We start from the raw sequence: 25063 nt of genomic DNA, 5'->3' as shown, positions 1-25063 counted from the left end.
GACAGAGACAGAGAGAGAAACAGAGAGAGACAGAGAGAGATTTGTGTAAGTAAAACACCAATGAAAATAAAATAAAAATAATTTTTTTAAAGTTCTTTTTTTAAAAAAAGAAAACAGCAGGGCCCAGACAATTCTACAACTGAGTCACAAATCCTCTAGTAGGAGGACAAAACAGTGATCCCCTAAGATTTATCTTAGTCATTTCTTAGGGAAATCCTTCACTTCCTTTCTTTTAAAGATGCTATTTCATCTTAAAAATACAACGATCTTTCTTTCAATGAATTAAAAGGAGAAAGAGCTAATTGGTTTTCTTTTTAATTTAACTTTTTTAGATTTGCTTACTTCATTTTATGTGTAAATGATTTGCCTGCACCTGTCTGTGCATGACCGATGCCTGTAGACGTCGGAACAGTCAACTAACTACCCTGGGGATAAAATTAGCACGGTGTGAACCACTATGTGTACCCTGGGAAGTGAACCCAGATCCTCTTCAAGAACAGGGAGTGTTATTCATCCATAAAGTCATTTCTCCAACCCTCTATAATTTATCTTTAAAGTACCCTAACTGCATTTAGACAATCAGTAGAGACCCCACACAAACCTTCTGATGACATCTACCCAATGCCCACCTGCTCCCTGCCCATATGTTCTCTCTGACACTACATATCATTCCCCCTATGTGCTTTCATTGCAGCCCTTCTTGTTTCCTCAAGAGTGCCACATTAGAGACACTCCTGTCTGTTTTCCTATATCAACACATTTTCTATTTGTACTGAGTCACGCTAATGAGCCGAAATGGCAGTGTATTTATACCACCAATATGTACATGCGTGTGTGCAGGTGCATATACCCTATATAAACGTGAGTAAAATTCTCATGCGGTGTTTCATTTGATCTTCAGCCTCCATTGATATCCCATTGTTCTCCTTTTCACAACATAACCCTGTAAAAACAATTACGTCCAGCTTCTCTCTTTGCCTTCTCCCCAAAGCTGGTGCACTGAGATACTGGGAAGAAAATCCTCACAAAATACCCTAAAGAACTCACCAGCAAGACACACATTGTTAAACCCAATGGTTCACTGAAGCCTTTATTTTATTCAGATTCTTAGAAACATTTGAGACCCTTGATGGCCATTTTACTTGCTGTCTACAGTAAAGCTCAGTTTCCCTGGGTCCGCTTATATCTTCTCCATTCCCCGTACTGTGCCTCCCTTGCCTGTGATACCCCAACCTGTTAGCGTACTCAGGACTTTTGGATTTCTGCTGTCCTACAAAGTTCACTGTGATCTCCTTGGCTCTTCTTAATTACCACGTACAGGCTCATGATACTGAAACTTGTATCTCCTGCTTAGACTTTGTTTATTAACTCCAGATGATACGGATAATCCATGTTACATCTAAGGCAAACTTTAGCGACATCTCTCACTCTCCTTCTTCTCAGAAACCCTGTCTACATCGTCAACAAATCTGTCCATGCCAGCATAAAAATATATCAAGTTCTAAGTCTCCACCTACCACCGTCAGCCCTCAGCCTACACCATCATCACCTTTTGTCTGATATGCGGGATGGCCTCCTAACTGGCCTTATTTCTGCCCTTGCCATTTTAGTTGGTTGTTCAGCAACATGACAATCTCATCAGCACAGAAGTCAAGTCGTAACACTTCACTCTTCAAACTCCACACAGAGAAATAAGGGTTTTTTTAATTACCTACAAAACCCAGTATCTTTGCAAATTCTTCTACATGTTTTTCTCTTATTTTATTTTCAACTATACTTCTCTCAAAGATGTCAAACACACACCCACATCAGTGATAATGGACTCTGTTGTTAATAAGCGGTCATCTTCTCAAAGAGAAGTCCTTGCCACCTTTACTTTCCCTTTTGCAGGTAGTTTTCCAAAATATCAGGCATGCATTACTTTCCTGAAATGTTTTTCTTTCTCTCAGTGTGGAGTATAAACTATCAGCTCCACTCTGCACGTAGCTTCTCAAACAGTGCATGCAATACAGTGACTATTAGTGAATAATTAAATGTTTGAATGATTGATGCGTCATTTTTTTGAACATCTTTCTTCATTCGCTTTAATGAATAAGAACATCTTTCAATTAGCATGTCAAGATTGTGTATGCAAATATGGCTTTTAAGATATAAATATATTCAACGCCAATGTGGTAAATACTGTGAGCTATCTCAAAGGTAGCTTGATGTATTTTTCAACCTAACATTTTTATTTATATTACCTTACAAATCAACACTGATTTATTGACTAGTAGCATAATTAGAAGCTTTTAATAAAGCCAAATGAACTACTGGGCCTCATTCTTTTATGTAGCATGGTACCTCGGGAGGCTCTGAACTGCTTTTTGAAAACTTGTGTGCAAAGCTCAGGGCCTACGTAGGTTCTTACCAGGTTCTTGCTTCTACAGCAAGATTCAAGTCACATGAGTCTGTGCACCAATATCAAATACATTATAATATTCTGCACGGCCTTGGGCTCATCATCTCTTCTTTCTTGTAGACATTTTACTTGTTTTCAAGTCAATACAACTATTGCGAACCTCTGGCTATGTCATTAAACTGCTCCGAAATCTCTCTGCCTCTTGTTTTATTATTAAAATAAAATCCAAGCTTATGAAGCAGGTGTGTGAACCTCTGGACTCTGCGTGCCACCTGTTTTCCCAACATTAAATTTTAATGTTTTCTACTTCACATTCCAACCATATTGTCGTGTTTACTGCCCTCTCTCACAGTTTTTACCTGTTTTCTTTATAACATTTCTGAATCTGGAAGATGTCAGGAGAGCTCGTATTAAGGTTGTAGCAGCTGATGGATAATCACCAAAAAAAAAAAAAAATGGTGATTTTATTACTGCTTTGAATGCAAGCTCTCAATTCTGTTGAACAAATTTAAGATTATGTTTGCCCATTTTTCACACCATCATTGCCCTCCAGGATTATGATGTCCTTGTCATCAGTTACATCCTACAGGTCTTCTTTTCAGGCCATTTCATCGAGCTGAGTTTTGTATATTCTCAGTATGGTTTGTGAACTAAATGAAGGCCTGTGCATCTGTCCTCTTAAATTCTTCTTTGGGAAGATGAAATATCTCTCAATTATACTATCTCCTCTTTGCTTCTGCTACTTATGGAATGACAGGGGGAAAGGAAGATTAGATGTTAGGAAGGGAACAAAAAAATCTTTCCTTACACAGGAACTGTGGTCAGCTTCTTCCTCCTTCAAAAGTACCATCTAGAAACCTAGCAAATTAAAACTCACACCCCTACCCAACAAAATGTCCTCAGTGGCCCCACTACTCCCTTCAATGAGAACTCGTATCTGACATAATTCATTTTCCACCCCTTGTCTCCGAGTTTTTTTTTTAACTCCTTATGTCTACTGGCATACATTTTTAGATTTTGTACATGCATATTGCCCACATAATTGCATCACTTTCCAGCTTCTCCTCCTGGAAAAGAGGAACTTCTCCCCAGAACTCAGCCCTGCTCTTCTTCCAAAGTAAGAATCTTAGGATTCTTACTTTGGAACCCTAGGTCAGAGCATCCCAGGTTGGGAAACCCCTCCCATATCACTCACTACTTGAACTGCCTGAATTACTTATTCACTTTCTTTTCCCCACAAATAGACTTTGAACTCTTTAAGCCAATAAGGAGGCTTTTACCTCAATAACCGTAAGTGCTAAGCATAGTGCTAAGTGGTTTGTATCCATTTATCTCACCAACAAAATGATTCCTCATTTTCTTTTTCTTTCTTGTTCATCCAAGAAGAGCCCAGGGCAAGTATAGAAGAGCATGGTGGAATTCAATTTAATCAAAAATGGGATTTCAACCTTTTAATCTTTCAGGTAATAGAGTGAAAAATCCAGACTTGGCTACCCATTGCCATTCTTTCACAAAGAATACATGGTGAGGGTGTCTGTAACTAAAAGCTATCCGTGAAAGGGTTTTCATTTATCCCCACTATAAAATGGAAAATAAAACAGACACAAATGATCTGTCATAAGTGCAAATTTTCTAACAAAAGTTCTTCATAACAGTTTGCTGTAAAACATGAATTACCATCCTGATTGACTCTCTCTCTCTCTCTCTCTCTCTCTCTCTCTCTCTCTCTCTCTCTCTCTCTTCCTGCTGCAGAGACATTGTCCTTCTGCCATGGCCATGTTAAATATTCACACTGATACAAAAAATATTTACATTGATAACAAAAATTGCTTTACCATACTGTGAGAACTATGTAGATTTCTACAGACTTTTAATGCCTTTTATTGAGATTATTCAAATATATATTTAGTCAGAGATAATCTCTTCCAGGTCCTCCCAGTTAAAAACTCCATCATCTTTAAGCCCCAAATAGTCTTAAACTAATAAAGAGTTCTCTTTTGTACAGCCTTTACTTTATGTCTCTGTGATCACAAAATTGGCCAAATGAAACTTGCCCATTTACTACCAGCTCTTTCATCCCCTGGGTGATGCCAGCAGCCTCTGTGTGTGCATGCTCTTAAAAAAAAAATCTAAAAGTATCTCATTAAATACACCATCACACTCGCTCTTCTTCTACAGCGCTGAGGGAATCATCAATTGATTAATTTATATATGATTTTAATGATGTGGGTCCCTGCTTCTCTGAAGTAGAGAACTGTTTTAAAGTCTAAGATAGCTGAGACTTCATTACTTGTTGCAAAATAGAATTTATCTAAGTAGTAGAGTCCCACTGGGGTGCACTGACATGAGTGATTGCCAATGCATGCAATCTACTGCAACAAATGGTCGCGCTGCCTTCAGTGACAGTAGTATCTTCAAATGTGATTTACACTTATCGCTAATGAAAATTAGGGCACATTTTACACTTTCTGATTCTTCTCTATTCCTTCTGAGGCAATATGGCTTCTTAGCAAGACTCCTTTCACGTTTGCAAATTATGAAATAATATATGTGCCAGGCAATTCATGAAACTGTTTCTCTGAGCAGCTAGACCTGTGTCAATGGGCTCCTCAAAATCCCTACTGTGCTACATCCCACATGTCAATTTAATTACTTTTTATTTTAAATATGCTGAAGTCACTGTTAAGGGTTTATCCGAAGGCAATGGTTTGGTCTCCAGCTAACACCACCATAGCTCTATGTCAGAAGGTACGCTGTGTGCTGCGTGCACTGTTTGCAAGCCTTGAAACTCACCACAGATTAGTTTTCCCATTTTGCTAATGATGAAATTGAATCTCTGAGTCAAGGAATCTGCTCAGGGTCATTACTACTGAGTAACTGAGTCAAGATTCAAATGCAGGTCCATCTGACACCAAATCTGAGCTCTTATTCTGAAAAAAATAAAAGGAGTCATAATTAAGCATATGTGTAAGCTCTTACATCATAATTAAGCGTATGTGTAAGTTCTTACATCATAAATAAGCATATGTGTCAGCTCTTACGTCATAATTAAGCATATGTGTTAGCTCTTATATCATAATTAAGGACGTGTCAGCTCTTATCTCCTGTTTCTGCTCAAGAAAGACAAGTGCTGTGACCAAGCATTTTTCCCATCTAGTCAATGCCAAAAGACACTCTGACAGTGCTCACAGTGCTAGAAATCATGTCACATTTAGTTAGTCATTTTCCTTGCTTTGACTTCTGGCAGAGTCTTTCTCTAGAGTCAGGCTCAGTTGTTTTCCTCTAATGATGAGGGAAGGTAGCCTAAGGCTGTCCTGGGAACAGCAAGTTTATTTATCATCCTTTTCTTTGTTCTGTGGATAATATCCAGCATGCATCTCTGATTGGCCCCATGAGGAGCGATATGCTAATTTTTCCACTCCACAAGGAAAAACACTGTACAAAAGCTGGCTATTCCCTGATGTTATGAATGCAATTTTAAACAATTATAAAAAAGAATATACATGTCTTAGTTAGGGTCTTATTGCTGTGAACAGACACCATGACCAATGTAAGTTTTAAAAAGGACATTTAATTGGGGCTAGCTTACAGGTTCAGAGGTTCAGTCCATTATCAAGGCGGGAGCACGGCAGCATCACAGCATCCAGGCAGGCATGGTGCAGGGAGAGCTGAGTTCTACATCTTCACCCAAAGGAAGCCAGGAACAGCCTCAGCATCCTAGGAGGAGCTAGGAGGAGGGTCTCCAAGCCCACCTCACAGTGACACACATCCTCCAACAAGGCCACACCTTCTAATAGTGCCACTCTCTGGGCCAAGCATATGCAAACCATCACAATACATATTGATTGAAACTCATTTCTATACCAAAAATTTCATCGAATGGATTTCATCAGAATCAAATATAGTAAACAGTAGAACCGAATGTCAAAGGTTTCTGGAACCTCCATTAAGTTGGGAACCTGAAATAGTATATAACAGCAATAAGTGCTTCTTTTAAAAAATCAATTAAAATATTTGGAGTAAAACCAATTGTCAAGTACTTTGCCAGAACTAGAACCTGAATGTGAAGGTACCATTAGTTAAATGAAATAGAACATTTCCATAAAGTCTATATTCTTGAAGAAAATGTAGACAAAAACCTTTGTTTTTAAAAGTTGGACTCCCCAGCAAACAGCATACCAATTGGTTTTACAATGCCAAATAAAATGGTATTGTACACACAAGTAACATTATACAGAAAAATCAAGTTGCACATATATGTATGCAATAAATTAATAAAAGAAAGTGAATTTTAAAGAGAGAAAGGAAAGGTATACAAAAAGGTTTGGAGGGAGGAAAGGAAATGGGAAAGTGATGTGATTATATTACAATCTCAAAAAAAAATAAAAGAAGTCCTGTTAGGAGGGCTTCTTTTCATTAAGACAGAGAAGCGGGAATCGATTGGCACTGGTACTTGACTCTGGCATTGCCTATCTTTCTTATGTTCTACCTTTGATCCTCTTTACCAGGTTTTTAGCCAACACCACTTTCAGAGGTCTCAGTGGTTCCATCAAAGTAAAGGGCTCCACCATCATCAGCTCAGAGAACAACTTTTTCATCTGGAACTTGCAGCACGACCCTATGGGAAAGCCAATGTGGACTCGCCTGGGCAGCTGGCAAGGAGGAAGGATAGTCATGGACTCTGGAATATGGCCAGAGCAGGCCCAGAGGCACAAAACCCACTTCCAGCACCCAAACAAGTTACACTTGAGAGTGGTGACATTGATTGAACACCCATTTGTTTTCACGAGAGAAGTAGACGATGAAGGCTTATGCCCTGCTGGACAGCTCTGTCTAGACCCTATGACTAACGACTCTTCCATGCTGGATCGTCTGTTTAGCAGCCTGCATAGCAGTAATGACACAGTGCCAATCAAGTTCAAGAAGTGCTGTTATGGGTACTGCATCGATCTCCTGGAGCAGCTAGCAGAAGACATGAACTTTGACTTTGACCTCTACATTGTAGGGGATGGAAAGTACGGAGCTTGGAAAAATGGTCACTGGACTGGGCTGGTTGGTGATCTCCTGAGTGGGACAGCCAACATGGCGGTCACTTCTTTCAGCATCAATACCGCACGAAGCCAGGTGATAGATTTCACCAGCCCTTTCTTCTCAACCAGTTTGGGGATCTTAGTGAGGACTCGAGACACAGCAGCTCCAATTGGAGCCTTCATGTGGCCACTCCACTGGACCATGTGGCTGGGAATTTTCGTGGCTCTCCATATCACTGCCATTTTTCTCACTCTGTATGAATGGAAGAGCCCCTTTGGTATGACCCCTAAGGGGAGGAACAGAAACAAAGTCTTCTCCTTCTCCTCAGCTTTGAATGTCTGCTATGCCCTTCTGTTTGGCAGAACAGCAGCCATCAAACCCCCAAAATGCTGGACTGGAAGGTTTCTGATGAATCTTTGGGCCATTTTCTGTATGTTTTGCCTTTCTACATACACAGCGAACTTGGCTGCTGTCATGGTAGGTGAGAAGATCTATGAAGAGCTTTCTGGAATTCATGACCCTAAGGTAATTGATTCCTTTACCCCACCTTTCCTGGTTGCTATGGTAACTGTGTTTTGTCTAATTCTGTGGTATACCTGCCTTTCTCATTTGATTCAAAAACATTCTTTAAGTAAGGCTGGGGAGATGGTTCAGTCAGTAAACTAAGAATAGCATAAGATAAGGATCTAGGTTTTGTCCACAGAGCTCACATAAAAATTTTGGAGGCAAGGGTTGATGTTTGCTTCTAATCCCAGCACTGCAGGGGTGGGTTTGTTGACCAGTGAGTTCAGGAACAGTAAAAGACTTGTATATAAAACCAAGATGGATGGCATCCTGAGAACCTTCAAGGTTGACTGCTTGTATCTACATACACATGCATATAGAGGCAAACACACACACATACACACACACACACACACACACACACACACACACACACACACACACCCAGAGAGAGAGAGAGAGAGAGAGAGAGAGAGAGAGAGAGAGAGAGAGATTCACCTGTATGCATATATAAATATGATCAGGTACATCCAAATATTCTCTCTGCTGACAGCATAGGTCAGTTTAAAAAGTTTTACCCAATTAAACTAAGGGGATTATGGTTGCTCTCTGTTATTATTTCATTAAGTAAAACAGAATTGGGAGCATTGTGGATATTTATTTTAGAGATAATATTGCTTGTACAAACATCTATAAGTATAGCTTTTCTTGGCTGTTTAATCATCTGACAGAATGGCTATTAGGGAGTAGTTTTGCAGCACAATAACTTATAGCATTTTACCCACAGACATTTCTAACAAGCTGATTAATTACTTTTGGGGACAATTAATAGAAATAAATAAAAGAAAGCATATTATAAATAGCAAACCATTTATTTTATTGTTAAAATACCAAAAGAAATTGAAAGACCTGGCATTTTATCATAAGCACACAGTTGGGAGGAAACTTATGAAACCTGAAGGAGTTCTGAACTGAGGTAGCAAGATTAATTAAGGGCAGGGTGTTCTTACAGAGTAAGAAAAGTTGTATAGTCAGCCACTTTGGGCTAAGGAAGCTTCCTTACAGTATTATTAGAAAGTCCAAGGGCACTTGAGAAAATTCTATCTGTATTGGATGCCTCAGACATCCAACTCTGGAGATAGAAGGAAATATGGAGGGAAGACAAATACAAATCATGATGAAGTGATTCTTTTTAGTTTGACTGGACTTGGAGTGGCCTAGGGTGTATGTTCCCAGATATGTTTAACAGCGGATGGAAAGAAGACCTACCCTGAATGTGGGAAGCACAGCCCCATGGTCCGGGGGCAGGAAATGAATGAAAATAGTAAAATGGAGTCCAGATGAGGATTAACACATCTCTCTTTGTAGTCATATGATCAACTGTGCCACATTCATGCCATCATAGCTTCTTTGCAATTGTCTGTATCCCTTCAACATAAAATGAAATAATCCCTTCTTGCATTAATTTGCTTTTCTCAGATATTGAGCTACAAGAATAAGAAAGACAATTGGTACACTTAATACTCCTGTAACACTCAGGCCAGGATAGTCATATCGGTGTTCTCCCTAGATTAAAACAGTGTTCATTTTAGCCGGTAAGTAGACTCTCCAGCCTACCTAACGTGAACAAGGCCAAGGAAGCCATTGGAATCAGGTCTGAGGATATAGTGAAGGCCTTATGGAAATGCAGATCCTAAGCAGAGTATATCCAAATACATAGGAAATAGTTGGTATAGATGGGAAACACTGAGAACACGCCATGATCAAAACAAGAGGACCTAAGTCTAGTCTTTCTTTCTTTTTTTTTTTGTATTTAAGAGTGTCTTTATTCAGATAAAGTGGTAGGTTACAAAATTGAGAAATATTTTTACCAATTCTACACTTGACAAATAATATACAAAATATATAAAGACTCAAAAAATCCATTAACTGGAGGTAAAGAAAATAATAGTCTAATTAAAAGGGGGGTACAAATCTCATCAGAGAATTCTCAAAAATAACCATGCAAATGGCTGTGAAACACCTAAAGAAATGTTCAACATCCGTAGACATCAGGGAACTACTTTGAGAGATTATCTTACACTACTAGGAATATCCAAGATCAATGTTATATGAGATTTTATGCTGACAGGATGTCCGGAAAGGGGAACATTTCTCCATTGCGGGTGAGAGTACAAACATATCAGCCAATGTGGAAATCAGTGTGTCAGTTCTTCAGGAAGGTGGGAATTGATATACCTCAATATCTGGTTATATCAGCCACATACACAAAGGATGCTTTGTCCTACCACAGAGACATTTGTGCAACCATGTATATTGCAGCTGTATTCATCATAGAAATAATAGGAAGTAGACTAGATGTCTATGAACAGATAAATAGAGAAAATGTGAAATCTATACAATGAAATATTATTCAGGCATTAAAAATATAATCATAAAATTCACAGATGAACTGATAGGGCTAGAAAATAATCATTCAAATGAGATAACCTAGGCTGATAATGGCAAAGGTAGTATATATTCAATCTAATAAAGACAAATATATCACAAATCAATTATATGTGGACAGTATCTGTACAGTCTTTGATAAGAAATCTATAATCCACATAACCACAGAGATTAGGTATAGAGCAAGGGACTACAAGGAGGGAGAGATTTCCCTAGGAACAAAAAGTATAATAGACAGTTATGGATGGATAAAGAGGAGTGGGACTGGAAAGAGAGGATCAAATGGGTATGAGGGGGTCCATGAAGGGGGGAACATCTAAAGCAAGAGCCATTTGACGTGCCACAGGAGACCTATTACAGTAAATATTCCTAAAATATACACCTATAATATAGGTCCCATATGAAGGCAACCCAATGGAATTGACAATTATCAGTGTAGATAGAACCCTAACTACACACCTTTTGAAACTAAATGAAGCATTCCAGGAATGCTTTATATTTAATGAAGTTGTTGGTTCAAGGGTCCTTGTGAAACCCGCAAACCACCCACGCCATTACTAAAGCTATTTGTTGTTCTCCACAAAATGATGGCAAGGCCCTATTGCTGAACACTGTATGTATACAACTCAATGGGCATGGAAAAGTGGACTTGGTCCCTATCTAGATCTTTTAGCCTCACATTTTAGTATCAATTGTCCTAGAAAGTACTCTATATGCTACCAAAGAGGAAAGGTAAACACCAATCCAGCTACAATCCCTTCAATCTATAGCAGTCACTTGCAATACTGGCACAAGACTGGTTGGAGTACACCAACCAATACATGGTTAGATTTAAGGATACTATGAAGTCAAACACATCCTTTATCACGCTGGTTGTCCAAGAACCTTAGACTAAATACACCAGGGATCTAGGGGAAAAGCAAATCTTACTTTTCTCCTAAAACAATGGTTCTCAAACTGTGGATAGTAAACCTCAGAGGGGTTGCATATCAGATATCCTGCCTGTCACTCATTCACATTATGATTGATAGCAGTGGTGAAATTGTGGTAATAAAATAGCAACAAAATAATATCATGGATGGGAATCACCACATGAGAAACGGTGCTAAAGGATCAGAGCATTAGGAAGGTTTCAACCACTGTGCTAAAGTCATGCAGCAATGAGATGACTCCTCACAGCGTCCTGCTTACTGATAAATCAGTGCCTTGCTCAGCCCTTATCAAAGACGTTTCTTCCTGCAGTAGATAGGAAGAAATACAGAGACCCACAGCCAGACAATGTGCAGAGAACAAGACTCCTTGGAACACTCGGTCTTGAATTGCATATATCAAATCCCTCCCTTCTGGGTTCAGAAACCCTGCAGAAGGGCGGGTGGAAGGAATCCAGAGTGAATGCAGGACATCAAAGAACCAAGGCCGTCTAAACACGCCAGTCGTGATGCACAGTGAACTTATATTGATTGTGGTGGCATCCCTGGGGCCAACACAGGTCTGGCCAGATGAGGTCCCAGCATTGAAAGGCTTAAACACAAATCTTCCTCCCTGATTCAGAAGCTGTTTCCAATTAATAACCGCTCTCAAATGAAAATTAATTTTCTCCAACAGAGTTTCATTGGGGATACAAACCACTCTTTTTTTTTTTTTTCATCTTTATTAAATTGGGTATTTCTTTTTCTTTTTTTAAAATCTTTATTACATTGGGTATTTCTTTTTTTTCATTTTTTTTTATTAACTTGAGTATTTCTTATATACATTTCGAGTGTTATTCCCTTTCCCGGTTTCCGGGCAAACATCCCCCTCCCCCCTCCCTTTCCTTATGGGTGTTCCCCTCCCAACCCTCCCCCCATTGCCGCCCTCCCCCCATAGACTAGTTCACTGGGGGTTCAGTCTTAGCAGGACCCAGGGCTTCCCCTTCCACTGGTGCTCTTACTAGGATATTCATTGCTACCTATGAGGTCAGAGTCCAGGGTCAGTCCATGTATAGTCTTTAGGTAGTGGCTTAGTCCCTGGAAGCTCTGGTTGCTTGGCATTGTTGTACTTTTGGGGTCTCGAGCCCCTTCAAGCTCTTCCAGTTCTTTCTCTGATTCCTTCAATAGGGGACCTATACTCAGTTCAGTGGTTTGCTGCTGGCATTCGCCTCTGTATTTGCTGTATTCTGGCTGTGTCTCTCAGGAGCGATCTACATCCGGCTCCTGTCGGTCTGCACTTCTTTGCTTCATCCATCTTGTCTAATTGGGTGGCTGTATATGTATGGGCCACATGTGGGGCAGGCTCTGAATGGGTGTTCCTTCAGTCTCTGTTTTAATCTTTGCCTCTCCCTTCCCTGCCAAGGGTATTCTTTTTCCTCATTTAAAGAAGGAGTGAAGCATTCACATTTTGATCATCCGTCTTGAGTTTCGTTTGTTCTAGGGATCTAGGGTAATTCAAGCATTTGGGCTAATAGCCACTTATCAATGAGTGCATACCATGTATGTCTTTCTGTGATTGGGATAGCTCACTCAGGATGATATTTTCCAGTTCCAAGCATTTGCCTACGAATTTCAGAAACTCGTTGTTTTTGATAGCTGAGTAATATTCCATTGTGTAGATGTACCACATTTTCTGTATCCATTCCTCTGTTGAAGGGCATCTGGGTTCTTTCCGTTTTCTGGCTATTATAAATAAGGCTGCGATGAACATAGTGGAGCACGTGTCTCTTTTATATGTTGAGGCATCTTTTGGGTATATGCCCAAGAGAGGTATAGCTGGATCCTCAGGCAGTTCAATGTCCAATTTTCTGAGGAACCTCCAGACTGATTTCCAGAATGGTTTTACCAGTCTGCAATCCCACCAACAATGGAGGAGTGTTCCTCATTCTCCACAACCTTGCCAGCATCTGCTGTCACCTGAGTTTTTGATCTTAGCCATTCTCACTGGTGTGAGGTGAAATCTCAGGGTTGTTTTGATTTGCATTTCCCTTATGACTAAAGATGTTGAACATTTCTTTAGGTGTTTCTCAGCCATTTGGCATTCCTCAGCTGTGAATTCTTTGTTTAGCTCTGAACCCCATTTTTTAATAGGGTTATTTGTTTCCCTGCGGTCTAACTTCTTGAGATCTTTGTATATTTTGGATATAAGGCCTCTATCTGTTGTAGGATTGGTAAAGATCTTTTCCCAATCTGTTGGTTGCCGTTTTGTCCTAACCACAGTGTCCTTTGCCTTACAGAAGCTTTGCAGTTTTATGAGATCCCATTTGTCGATTCTTGATCTTAGAGCATAAGCCATTGGTGTTTTGTTCAGGAAATTTTTTCCAGTGCCCATGTGTTCCAGAAGCTTCCCTAGTTTTTCTTCTATTAGTTTGAGTGTGTCTGGTTTGATGTGGAGGTCCTTGATCCACTTGGACTTAAGCTTTGTACAGGGTGATAAGCATGGATCGATCTGCATTCTTCTACATGTTGCCCTCCAGTTGAACCAGCACCATTTGCTGAAAATGCTATCTTTTTTCCATTGGATGGTTTTGGCTCCTTTGTCAAAAATCAAGTGACCATAGGTGTGTGGGTTCATTTCTGGGTCTTCAATTCTATTCCATTGGTCTATCTGTCTGTCTCTGTACCAATACCATGCAGTTTTTATCACTATTGCTCTGTAATACTGCTTGAGTTCAGGGATAGTGATTCCCCCTGAAGTCCTTTTATTGTTGAGGATAGCTTTAGCTATCCTGGGTTTTTTGTTATTCCAGATGAATTTGCAAATTGTTCTGTCTAACTCTTTGAAGAATTGGATTGGTATTTTGATGGGGATTGCATTGAATCTGTAGATTGCTTTTGGTAAAATGGCCATTTTTACTATATTAATCCTGCCAATCCATGAGCATGGGAGATCTTTCCATCTTCTGAGGTCTTCTTCAATTTCTTTCCTCAGTGTCTTGAAGTTCTTATTGTACAGATCTTTTACTTGCTTGGTTAAAGTCACACCGAGGTACTTTACATTATTTGGGTCTATTATGAAGGGTGTCGTTTCCCTAATTTCTTTCTCGGCTTGTTTCTCTTTTGTATAGAGGAAGGCAACTGATTTATTTGAGTTAATTTTATACCCAGCCACTTTGCTGAAGTTGTTTATCAGCTTTAGTAGTTCTCTGGTGGAACTTTTGGGATCACTTAAATATACTATCATGTCATCTGCAAATAGTGATATTTTGACCTCTTCTTTTCCGATCTGTATCCCTTTGATCTCCTTTTGTTGTCTGATTGCTCTGGCTAGAACTTCAAGAACTATATTGAATAAGTAGGGAGAGAGTGTGCAGCCTTGTCTAGTCCCTGATTTTAGTGGGATTGCTTCAAGTTTCTCTCCATTTAGTTTAATGTTAGCAACTGGTTTGCTGTATATGGCTTTTACTATGTTTAGGTATGGGCCTTGAATTCCTATTCTTTCCAGGACTTTTATCATGAAGGGGTGTTGAATTTTGTCAAATGCTTTCTCAGCATCTAATGAAATGATCATGTGGTTCTGTTCTTTCAGTTTGTTTATATAATGGATCACGTTGATGGTTTTCCGTATATTAAACCATCCCTGCATGCCTGGGATGAAGCCTACTTGATCATGGTGGATGATTGTTTTGATGTGCTCTTGAATTCGGTTTGCCAGAATTTTATTGAGTATTTTTGCGTCGATATTCATAAGGGAAATTGGTCTGAAGTTCTCTTTCTTTGTTGTGTCTTTGTGTGGTTTAGGTATAAGAGTAATTGTGGCTTCGTAGAAGGAATTCGGTAGGGCTCCATCTGTTTCAATTTTGTGGAATAGTTTGGATAATATTGGTATGAGGTCTTCTATGAAGGTTTGATAGAATTCTGCACTAAACCCGTCTGGACCTGGACTCTTTTTGGTTGGGAGACCTTTAATGACTGCTTCTATTTCCTTAGGAGTTATGGGGTTGTTTAACTGGTTTATCTGTTCCTGATTTAACTTCGATACCTGGTATCTGTCTAGGAAATTGTCCATTTCCTGAAGATTTTCAAATTTTGTTGAATATAGGTTTTTATAGTAAGATCTGATGATTTTTTGAATTTCCTCTGAATCTGTAGTTATGTCTCCCTTTTCATTTCTGATTTTGTTAATTTGGACGCACTCTCTGTGTCCTCTCGTTAGTCTGGCTAAGGGTTTATCTATCTTGTTGATTTTCTCAAAGAACCAACTTTTGGTTCTGTTGATTCTTTCTATGGTCCTTTTTGTTTCTACTTGGTTGATTTCAGCTCTGAGTTTGATTATTTCCTGCCTTCTGCTCCTCCTGGGTGTATTTGCTTCTTTTTGTTCTAGAGCTTTTAGGTGTGCTGTCAAGCTGCTGACATATGCTCTTTCCTGTTTCTTTCTACAGGCACTCAGCGCTATGAGTTTTCCTCTTAGCACAGCTTTCATTGTGTCCCATAAGTTTGGGTATGTTGTATCTTCATTTTCATTAAATTCTAAAAAGTTTTTAATTTCTTTCTTTATTTCTTCCTTGACCAGGTTATCATTGAGTAGAGCATTGTTCAATTTCCACGTATATGTGGGCATTCTTCCCTTAGTGTTATTGAAGACCAGTTTTAGGCCGTGGTGGTCCGATAGCACGCATGGGATTATTTCTATCTTTCTGTACCTGTTGAGGCCCGTTTTTTGACCAATTATATGGTCAATTTTGGAGAATGTACCATGAGGAGCTGAGAAGAAGGTATATCCTTTTGCTTTAGGATAGAATGTTCTATAAATATCCGTTAAGTCCATTTGGCTCATGACTTCTCTTAGTCTGTCGACATCACTGTTTAATTTCTGTTTCCATGATCTGTCCATTGATGAGAGTGGGGTGTTGAAATCTCCCACTATTATTGTGTGAGGTGCAATGTGTGTTTTGAGCTTTAGTAAGGTTTCTTTTACGTATGTAGGTGCCCTTGTATTTGGGGCATAGATATTTAGGATTGAGAGTTCATCTTGGTGGATTTTTCCTTTGATGAATATGAAGTGTCCTTCCTTATCTTTTTTGATGACTTTTAGTTGGAAATTGATTTTATTTGATATTAGAATGGCTACTCCAGCTTGCTTCTTCTGACCATTTGCTTGGAAAGTTGTTTTCCAGCCTTTCACTCTGAGGTAGTGTCTGTCTTTGTCTCTGAGGTGTGTTTCCTGTAGGCAGCAGAAAGCAGGGTCCTCGTTGCGTATCCAGTTTGTTAATCTATGTCTTTTTATTGGGGAGTTGAGGCCATTGATATTGAGAGATATTAAGGAATAGTGATTATTGTTTCCCTTTATATTCATATTTGGATGTGAGGTTATGTTTGTGTGCTTTCATTCTCTTTGTTTTGTTGCCAAGACGATTAGTTTCTTGCTTCTTCTAGGGTATAGCTTGCCTCCTTATGTTGGGCTTTACCATTTATTATCCTTTGTAGTGCTGGATTTGTAGAAAGATATTGTGTAAATTTGGTTTTGTCATGGAATATCTTGGTTTCTCCATCAATGTGGTGCAGCCATCATCACACCTTTTCTGATGCCAGGCAAACTTCAAGTTACCAATCCATATGGTATACATATGATATACATTTCTATTACATAATATTCACTTATTTATTATTTAATTTTTACTCCATTTACATCCCAATCACTGAGGCACCTCCAAGTCCCTCCTCACAGAGACCCTCCCCTCATTCCCCCCATCCCCTTCTCCTCAGAGAGGATGGATCACCCCAACCTGACACCCACCCCAGGTCATCCCTCCACAGTGGCACATCAAGTCTGCAGGACTAGCTGCATCTTCTCCCATTGAGGCCAAACGAGGCAGCCTAGTTATGGGAAGAGATTCCACAGACGAGCAACAGCTTTAGGGACAGCCCCTGCTGAAGTTGTGCCCACATGAAAACCAAACTGCACATATGATCTGCTACGTATGAGCAGGGAGGCATCCTGAGCATGCTCTTTGGTTGGAGGCTCAGTCTCTGAGAGCCAAGGGTCAACATTAGCTGACTCTGTTGATCTTCCTGTAGAGTTCTATCTGCGTGCAAAACAGAGTATCATTAACAGTGTCAGGGATTGGTGCTTTCCCGTGGGATGGGTCTCAGGCTGGGCCAGTTATTGGTTGGCCATTTCCTCCACTCCTGCTACATCTTCGTCCCTGCATTTCTTGTAAACAGGACAAATTTGGGGTAGAAAGTTTTGTGGGTAGTTTGGTGTCCTTCTCCCTCCACTGGGGTTCCCGCCTGGTTTCATATCCTCACTGCTATGGGTCTAACCTAAGCTAAGCTCACTCCCATTAACTCCTGGAAGCCTTCCCAACCCCAGCTCTCTGACACATCCTCCAGATGGCCCAAACACCCCCAAATCATTGCCAGATGCAAGTTTCCATTCATTCTCATGGCCAACTGTCCCTCTGGCCTGTCTCCCCCTATGCCTGATCCTCAACATTCCACTTTCCTCTCCCCATCCCTTCTCCTACCACGTTCTCTCCCCATCTGCCTTCTATGACTGTTTCAGTTCCCCATCCTCACCAGGAGCTTCCTCTTTTTTTTTTTTTTTTTTTTTTTTTTTTTGCTACTTTGGGTCTGTGCAGTGTAGCATGGGTATCCAGTATTTTATGGGTAATTTCCACTTATATGTGAGTACATACCACGCATGTCTTTTGGGTCTTTGTTACCTCACTCAGGATGATATTCTTCAGTTTCATCCATTTGCCTGAAAAGTTTAGAATATCTTTGTTTTTGATAGCTAAATAGTATCCCATTGTGTAGATGTACCACATTATCTGTATCCATTCTTCAGTTGAGGGACATCCAAGTTGTTTCCAGTTTCTGGCTATTAATAATAAAGCTGCTATGAACATCATTGAGCAAGTGTCACTGTGGTAAAGTAGGACACCTTTTAGGTATATGCCCAGGAACGCTACAGCTGAGTGTTCAGGTAGAACTATTCCCAGTTTTCAGACAAACCTCCAAATTGATATCCAAAGTGTTTGTACCAGTTGTATTCCCATCAGCAATGGAGGCGTGTTCCCCACGCTCCCCACCCTCACCAGCATCTGCTGTCATTTGAGTTTTTGAACTTAGACATCTGACAGGCATAAGATGGAATCTCAGGGTCATTTTGATTTGCATTCCCCTGATGACTAAGGTCTTTGAACATATCTTTAAGTATTTCTTGGTCTTTGAGACTCCTCTGTTGAGAATTCTCTGTTTAGCTCTATACTCTGTTTTTATAAGTTATTTATTTATATTTTTATTTTAATTAATTATTTTGTTGACTTACATTCAAATGCTGCTCCCTTTCCCAGTCCCCCCTCCAAAAGTTCTTTACCTCATTGCCTCTCCCCTTTGCCTCTGAGAGGTTGCTCTCCCTCCCCACACCCCAGGCATCTCCCTTTTCTGAGGCATCAAGTCACTACAGAATTAGGTGCATTCTCTCCCACTGAGGCCAAACAAGGCAGTCCTCTGCTACATCTGTGTTAGGGACCTTGGAACAACCCCCTGTATGCTCTTTGGTTGGTGCCTTAGTCTCTGGGAGCTCCCAAGGGTCCAGGTTAATTGACATTGCTGGTTTTCCTATGGGGTTGCCATCCCCTTCAGCTCCTTCAGTCCTTCCCTAACTCTTTTGTAGAGGTCCCCAACCTCAGTCCAATGGTTGTCTGTGTCTGTATCTGTCTTAGTCAGCTGCTGGTAGGGCCTCACAGTGGACAGCCATGCTAGGGTCTTGTCTGAAAGCACAACATAGCATCAATAATAATGTCAGGGTTTAGTGTCTACCCATGTTATGGGTCCCAAATTGGACTGGTCACTGGATGGCCTTTCCCTCAGTCTTTGCTCTATTTTTGTCCCTGCATTTCTTTTAGACCAGAACAATTCTGGATCAAAAATTTTAAAGGTGGGTTGGTGACTCCACCTCTCCACTAGGGGCCCTGTCAATCTACTAGAGATAGTCTCTTCAGGCGCTATGTCCTCACTGTTGGACATTTTGGCTAAGGTCACTGCTATTGAGCTCTGGGATTCTCTCATAACCAAGGTGTCTGGGAGTTTATAGAGGTTCCCGATGCCACGCCCTGAGAAGCTGCATATTTCAATATATTTTTCTGGCCCTCTGGGCTTCTCTCCTGTCTCCCCCTCCCCCATACCTGATCCGATCCTGCCCCTCTATTCCTGTTCCTCTCCCCTCTCCAAACCAGCACCCCCTATATACTCTGCCTCCAATGATTATTTTGTTCCCCCTTCTACATGGGATTGAAGAATCCTCACTTGCCTCTTCTTCCTTGTTAAACTTCTTATGGTCTGTGAGTTGTATCATGCGTATTCTGTATTTTTTGGCTAATATCCACCTATCAGTGAGTATATACCATGCATGTCCTCTCAGGTCTGGGTTTCCTCATTCAGGATAATATTGTCAAGGTCCAACCATTTGCCTGCAAAATTCATGATGTCTTTGTTTTTAATAGCTGAGTAGTATTCCATTATATAAATGAACCACATTTTCTGTATCCATTCTTCAGTTGAGGGACATCTGGCTTGCTTCCCCATATCTGGCTATTACAAATTAGGCTGTTATAAACATAGTGGAGCATGTGTCTTTGTGGTACAGTGGAACATCTTTTGGTTATATGCCCAGGAGTGGTATAGCTGGGTCTTAAGGTAGATCTATTTCCAATTTGCTGAGGAACCACCAGAATGATTACCAGAGTGGTTGTACCAGTTCGCAATTCCACCAGCAATGGAGGAGTGTTCCTCTTTCTCTACATCCTTGCTACCATGTGCTATCACTTAAGTTTTAAAATTTAGTCATTCTGACTGGTATAAGGTGAAATTTGATGGTCATTTTGATTTGCATTTCCCTGATGACTAGGGATTTTGAACATTTCTTCAAGTGCTTCTTGGCCATTCAAGATTCCTCTGTTAAGAATTCTCTGTTTAGCTCTGTACCCCATTATTTATTGTATTTTTTAATTACATTTCAAATGTTATTCCCTTGTCTGGTTTCCCATCCATAAACCCCCTATCCTATTCCCCTCTCCCTTCTTCTATGAAGGTGTTCCCCCACCCATCCACGCACCCCTTCCTTCCTCCCTGCCCTGACATTCCCTGGCACTGGGGGATCCAGCCTTGGCAGAAACAAGGGCTTCTCCTCCCATTGGTGCCCAACAAGGCCATCCTCTGCTACATATGCAACTGGAGTCATGGGTCTGTCCATGTATACTCTTTGGACAGCAGTTTAAACCCTGGCAGCTCTGGTTGTTTGGTATTGTTCTTATTGCAAACCCCTTCAGCTCCTTCAATCCTTTCTCTAACTCCTCCACTGGGGACCCCATTCTCACAGTTGGCTATGAGCATCTGCCTCTGTATTTGTCATGCTCTGGCAGAGCCTCTCAGGAGACAGCTGTATCAGGCTCCTGTCAGCATGTCTTGGCATCAGCAATAGTGTCTGGATTTGGTGGCTGCATGTATATTAGCTGGATTGTTGGTATCTAACTTCTTCAGCTCTTTATAAATTTTGGATATTAGCCTTCTGTCAAAATATAGGGTTGATGATTTTTTTCTCGATATGTAGGCTGCCGTTTTGTCCTATTGACAGTGTCCTTTGCCTTACAGAAGTTTTTGAGTTTCATGAGGTCCCATTTATCAATTGTTGATCTTAGAGTGTGAGCCATTGGCATTCTCTTCAGGAAATTTTCTCCTGTACCAGTGAATTCAAGGCTATGACCCATGTTTAGATTTAGTATATCCAGTTTTATATTTGAGCTCTTTGATTCACTTGGACTTCTGTTTTGCACAAGGTGATAGATATGGATCTATTTGCATTCTTCTCCATGAGGGCATCCAGTCAGACCAGCACCATTTGTTGAAAATGCTCCCCCATTGTATGGTTTTAGATTCTTTGTCAAAAATAAAATGTACATAGATGTGTGGGTTTATTTCAGAATCTTTAGTTCCATTCCATTGATCAACCTGTCTGTTCCTGTACCAATACTATGCAGTTGTTATTACTATTGCGCTCTAGTACAGCTTGAAGTCTGGGATGGTGATACCTCTGGAAGTCCTTTTATTGTTCAGGGTTGTTTTAGCTATCCTAGGTTTTTTTCTCTCTTTATTTTCCATATGAAGTTGAGAATTGTTCTTTCAAGGTCTTTAAAGAATTGTGTTGTAATTTGGATGGGCATTGCACTGAATCTGTACATTGCTTTTGGCAAGATGGTCATTTGTACTATGTTAATCCTACCAATCCACAAGCACGGGAGGTCTTTCCATCTTCCTCAATGTTTCTCAATTTCTTTTGTCAGAGAGTTGAAGTTCTTGTTATATAGGTTTTTCACTTTCTAGGTTAGAGTTGTACCAAGATATTTGGTATTATTTCTGGCTATTGTAAAAGGGTTTTTTTCCCCAATTTCTTTCTTGGTCCATTCATCATTTGTATAAAGAAAGACTTCTTTGGTTTGGGAGACTTTTAATGACTGCTTCTATTTCCTTAAGGGTCATGAGTCTGTTTAAATAGTTTACCTGCTCTTGATTTAACTTTGGTAAATGATATCTCTCTAGAAAATTACCCATTTAATTAAGATTTTTCCAATTTTGTGGAGTACAGGCTTTTGAAATAAGACCTAATGATCCTTTGAATGTCCTCCTTGTCTGTTGCTGTCTCTATTTTCATTTCTGATTTTGTTTATTTGGATATTGTCTCTCTGCATTTCAATTAGTTTGGCTAAGTGTTTGTCTATCTTGTTGATTTCTCAGCTCTTGATCTTTTTGATTCTTTTTATTGTGTTCTTTGTTTCTAATTGGTTGGTTTCGACCCTGATTTTGATTATTTCCTGTCATCTACTCCTCTTGAGTGTTTTTGCTTCTTTCAGTTCTAGAGCTTTCCAATTTCTTTATGAAGGCACTTCATACTATTAACACTGCTTTCATTGTGTCCTATAAATTTGGGTATGTTGTGCCTTCATTTTCATTCAATTCTAGAAAGTCTTTAATTTTTTATTTCTTCCCTAACCCAGAGATAATTGAATATACAATTGTTCCATTTAAGTATGTAGGTTTTCTGATGTTTTTGCTGTTGTTTAAATCCATGGTGGTCTGAGAAGATACAAGTTGTATTTCAATTATCTTATATCTGTTAAGGCTTGTTTTCTGACTATATATTCAATTTTGGAGAAGATTGCATGAGGTGCTAAGAAGGTATATTCTTTTGTGTTTTGGGTGAAATGTTCTGTAGATATCTATGAGAACCATTTGATTCCTAATGTTGTTTGATTTCATTATTTCTTTGCTCAATTTTTGTCTGGATAACCTGTGGATTGGTGAGAGAGGAGTGTTGAAGTCTCCCACTATAAATGTGTGGGCTTTGATATGTGATTTAAGCTTTAGCAATGTTTCTTTTACAAATGTGACTTGTAAAACCACATTTTAAAAATGTTTGGGGCAAAGATGTTCAGAATAAAGATTTCATCCTGATAGATGTTTCCTTTGATGATTGTGAAGTATCTTTCCCCCATCTATTTTGATTAATTTTGGTTGAAAGTTTACTTTATTAGATATTAGAATAGCTACTTCAGCTTGCTTATTGGGTCAGTTTGCTTGGAAAACTTTTCTTCAGACCTTCAGTCTGAGGTGATATCTGTCTGTGTTGCTGGAGCGGGTTTCTTACATGCAGCAGAATGATGGATCCTGTTTCCACATCCATTCTGTTAGCCTATCTTTTTACTGGGGAAATGAGTCCATCGATGTTGAGAAATATTAGTGACCAGTGATTGTTATTTCCTGTTATTTTGATGTTGAGTGTAGTGTGTGTGTGTGTGTGTGTGTGTGTGTGTGTGTCCTTGTGTTTCACTTGTTTTGCTGGTATGGAATTACTTATTTCCTGTGTTTTTTTGGGTGTAGTTATCCTCCTTGTGTTGGAGTTTTCCTTCTAGTACATTCTGTATTGCTGGATTTGTGGGCAGATGTTTAAATTTGGCTTTGTCTTGAAATGTCTTAGTTTCTCCCTCTACAGAAGATGCGTGTTTTACTGGATATAGTAATGTAAGTTAGTATCTGTGATTTTAATTTCTTTTAGAGGTTGCAAGATATCTGTCCAGGTCCTTCTAGCTTTTAGAGTCTCTGTTATGTAGTTGGGTGTAATTCTGAGAGGTCTGGCCTTGCATGTTACCTGGCTTTTCCCTTGCAGCTATTATAGTCTTTCTTTGCTCTGTACATTTAGCGTTTTGATTATTTGTGACAGGAAGATTTTCTTTCCTGATCGAGTCTAATTGTTGTTCTGAAAGCTTCTTGCATGTTTATAGGCATTTCTTTGTTTAGTGGGGAAAGTTTCTACTATAATTTTGTTGAAAATATTTTCTGGTCCTTGAAGTTGGGACCCTTCACCCTCTTCTATTTCTGTTATTCTTAAGTTAGGCCTTTTCATGGTATCAAAATTTCTCAGATGTTTTGTGTCAGGAAATTTTTAGATTTAATATTTTCTTTGTCTGAAGTATCAATTTCTTCTATTATACCTATGCCTGAAGTTCTCTCTTTCTTCTTCCGTATTCTGTTAGGGATGCCTGTATCTGTTTTTCCTATTCTCTTCCTTAGATTTTTCTATCTCCAGGATTCCCTCAGTCTGTGCTTTCTTTATTGCTTCTATGTCTGTTTTCAGGTTTTGAACAGTTTTATTTATTTCCTTCACCTATTTAATTGTCTTTTTCTATATTTCTTTGAGGGATTTATTGGTTTCTTCTTCAAAGGCCTCTAGCTGTTTGATTGTGTTTTCCTATATTTCTTTGAGAGATTTATTTGTTTCTTCTTTAAAGGCCTCTATCATCTTTATAAGATTAGATTTAAGGTCATTTTCTTGTGCTTCAGTTGTGGTGGGATATCCAGGGGTTACTATAGTAGGATAGCTGTGCTCTGAAGGTGTCATGCTGCCTTGGATTTTGTTGATTGTGTTCTTTTTGAGAGCCTTTAGCTAGCTGGTTTCCTCCAGATATTCCTCTTATTAGCAAGTCCTGGGGTTTGGAGGTGGAGCAGGGAAAGCTTACTTCAATGATCCTGGTGTGGCAGACCTCTGGTATTATTGGGCTAGACAAAGGAACTCAGGAGGTGGTGCAAGTCTCCCAACAGTTGGCTGTGCCTCTGGAGATACATTGTGAAATGGATTGGCATGGAAGAGGCAAGGAGAGAGGTGGCCAGACAATCAAGGTTCAAGGGAATGGCAGGCCACTCAGGGAAGCTGAGTGTGCCCTGGAAAACAGGCAGGAGAAATGGGTGCAGGAAGAGAGTCTAACCTGTATGGTTCTGGCTTAGCAGGAATGATGTAGGTAGGTGGAGAGACTTAGACAATGGAGGCTCACAGGGATGACAGGGTGCTCAGGGGCCCTGGACATGCCCCAGAAGACTCCATGGGCAGGGGAAAAATCTCAATTGAATAATATTAGTTCATAAAACATCAGAAATTTGATCTACTGTTCTCAGCAACTGATTGAGTGGCCCAGAGCACTGGTGACATCTTTTGAGACTTCTCATGGACTCTCGTGTTGAGAACATAAAGTCTTTGCCACAACTAAACGAATATGAGAAATTTTACCTATATGCAGTTGCAACCATCCTGATGTGTGAAGTGAGCCGTAAGAATAGATTCAGCTAATAAAAAAAAATGCTTCACTAACTAGGAAAGTTTCTCTTAGTGAATACTTAGGGCTTTATTGGAATTCAGCCAAATGCAAATAAGATCTTT

The 25063-nt window shown here is 39.8% G+C and overlaps 1 protein-coding gene across 2 annotated transcripts in view; it reads left to right on the top strand.

The window, feature by feature from the left end:
• The window catches only part of Grin3a (glutamate ionotropic receptor NMDA type subunit 3A), a 199242-nt gene that overhangs the window by 63853 nt on the left and 110326 nt on the right, over nucleotides 1-25063 (top strand). For both annotated transcript variants that reach the window (NM_001198583.2, NM_138546.2), the window contains exon 3: nucleotides 6910-7957. In NM_001198583.2, the coding sequence (NP_001185512.1) occupies nucleotides 6910-7957 (1048 nt within the window). The remainder of the gene's footprint in view (nucleotides 1-6909; nucleotides 7958-25063) is intronic.

This window comes from Rattus norvegicus, chromosome 5 (assembly GCF_021556685.1).
Source record: "Rattus norvegicus strain SHRSP/BbbUtx chromosome 5, alternate assembly SHRSP_T2T, whole genome shotgun sequence".
In the NCBI taxonomy this organism is placed as follows: domain Eukaryota; kingdom Metazoa; phylum Chordata; class Mammalia; order Rodentia; family Muridae; genus Rattus; species Rattus norvegicus.
The sequence above is the reverse complement of the archived record's forward strand: the minus strand, read 5'-3'. Positions and strand labels throughout refer to the sequence as shown.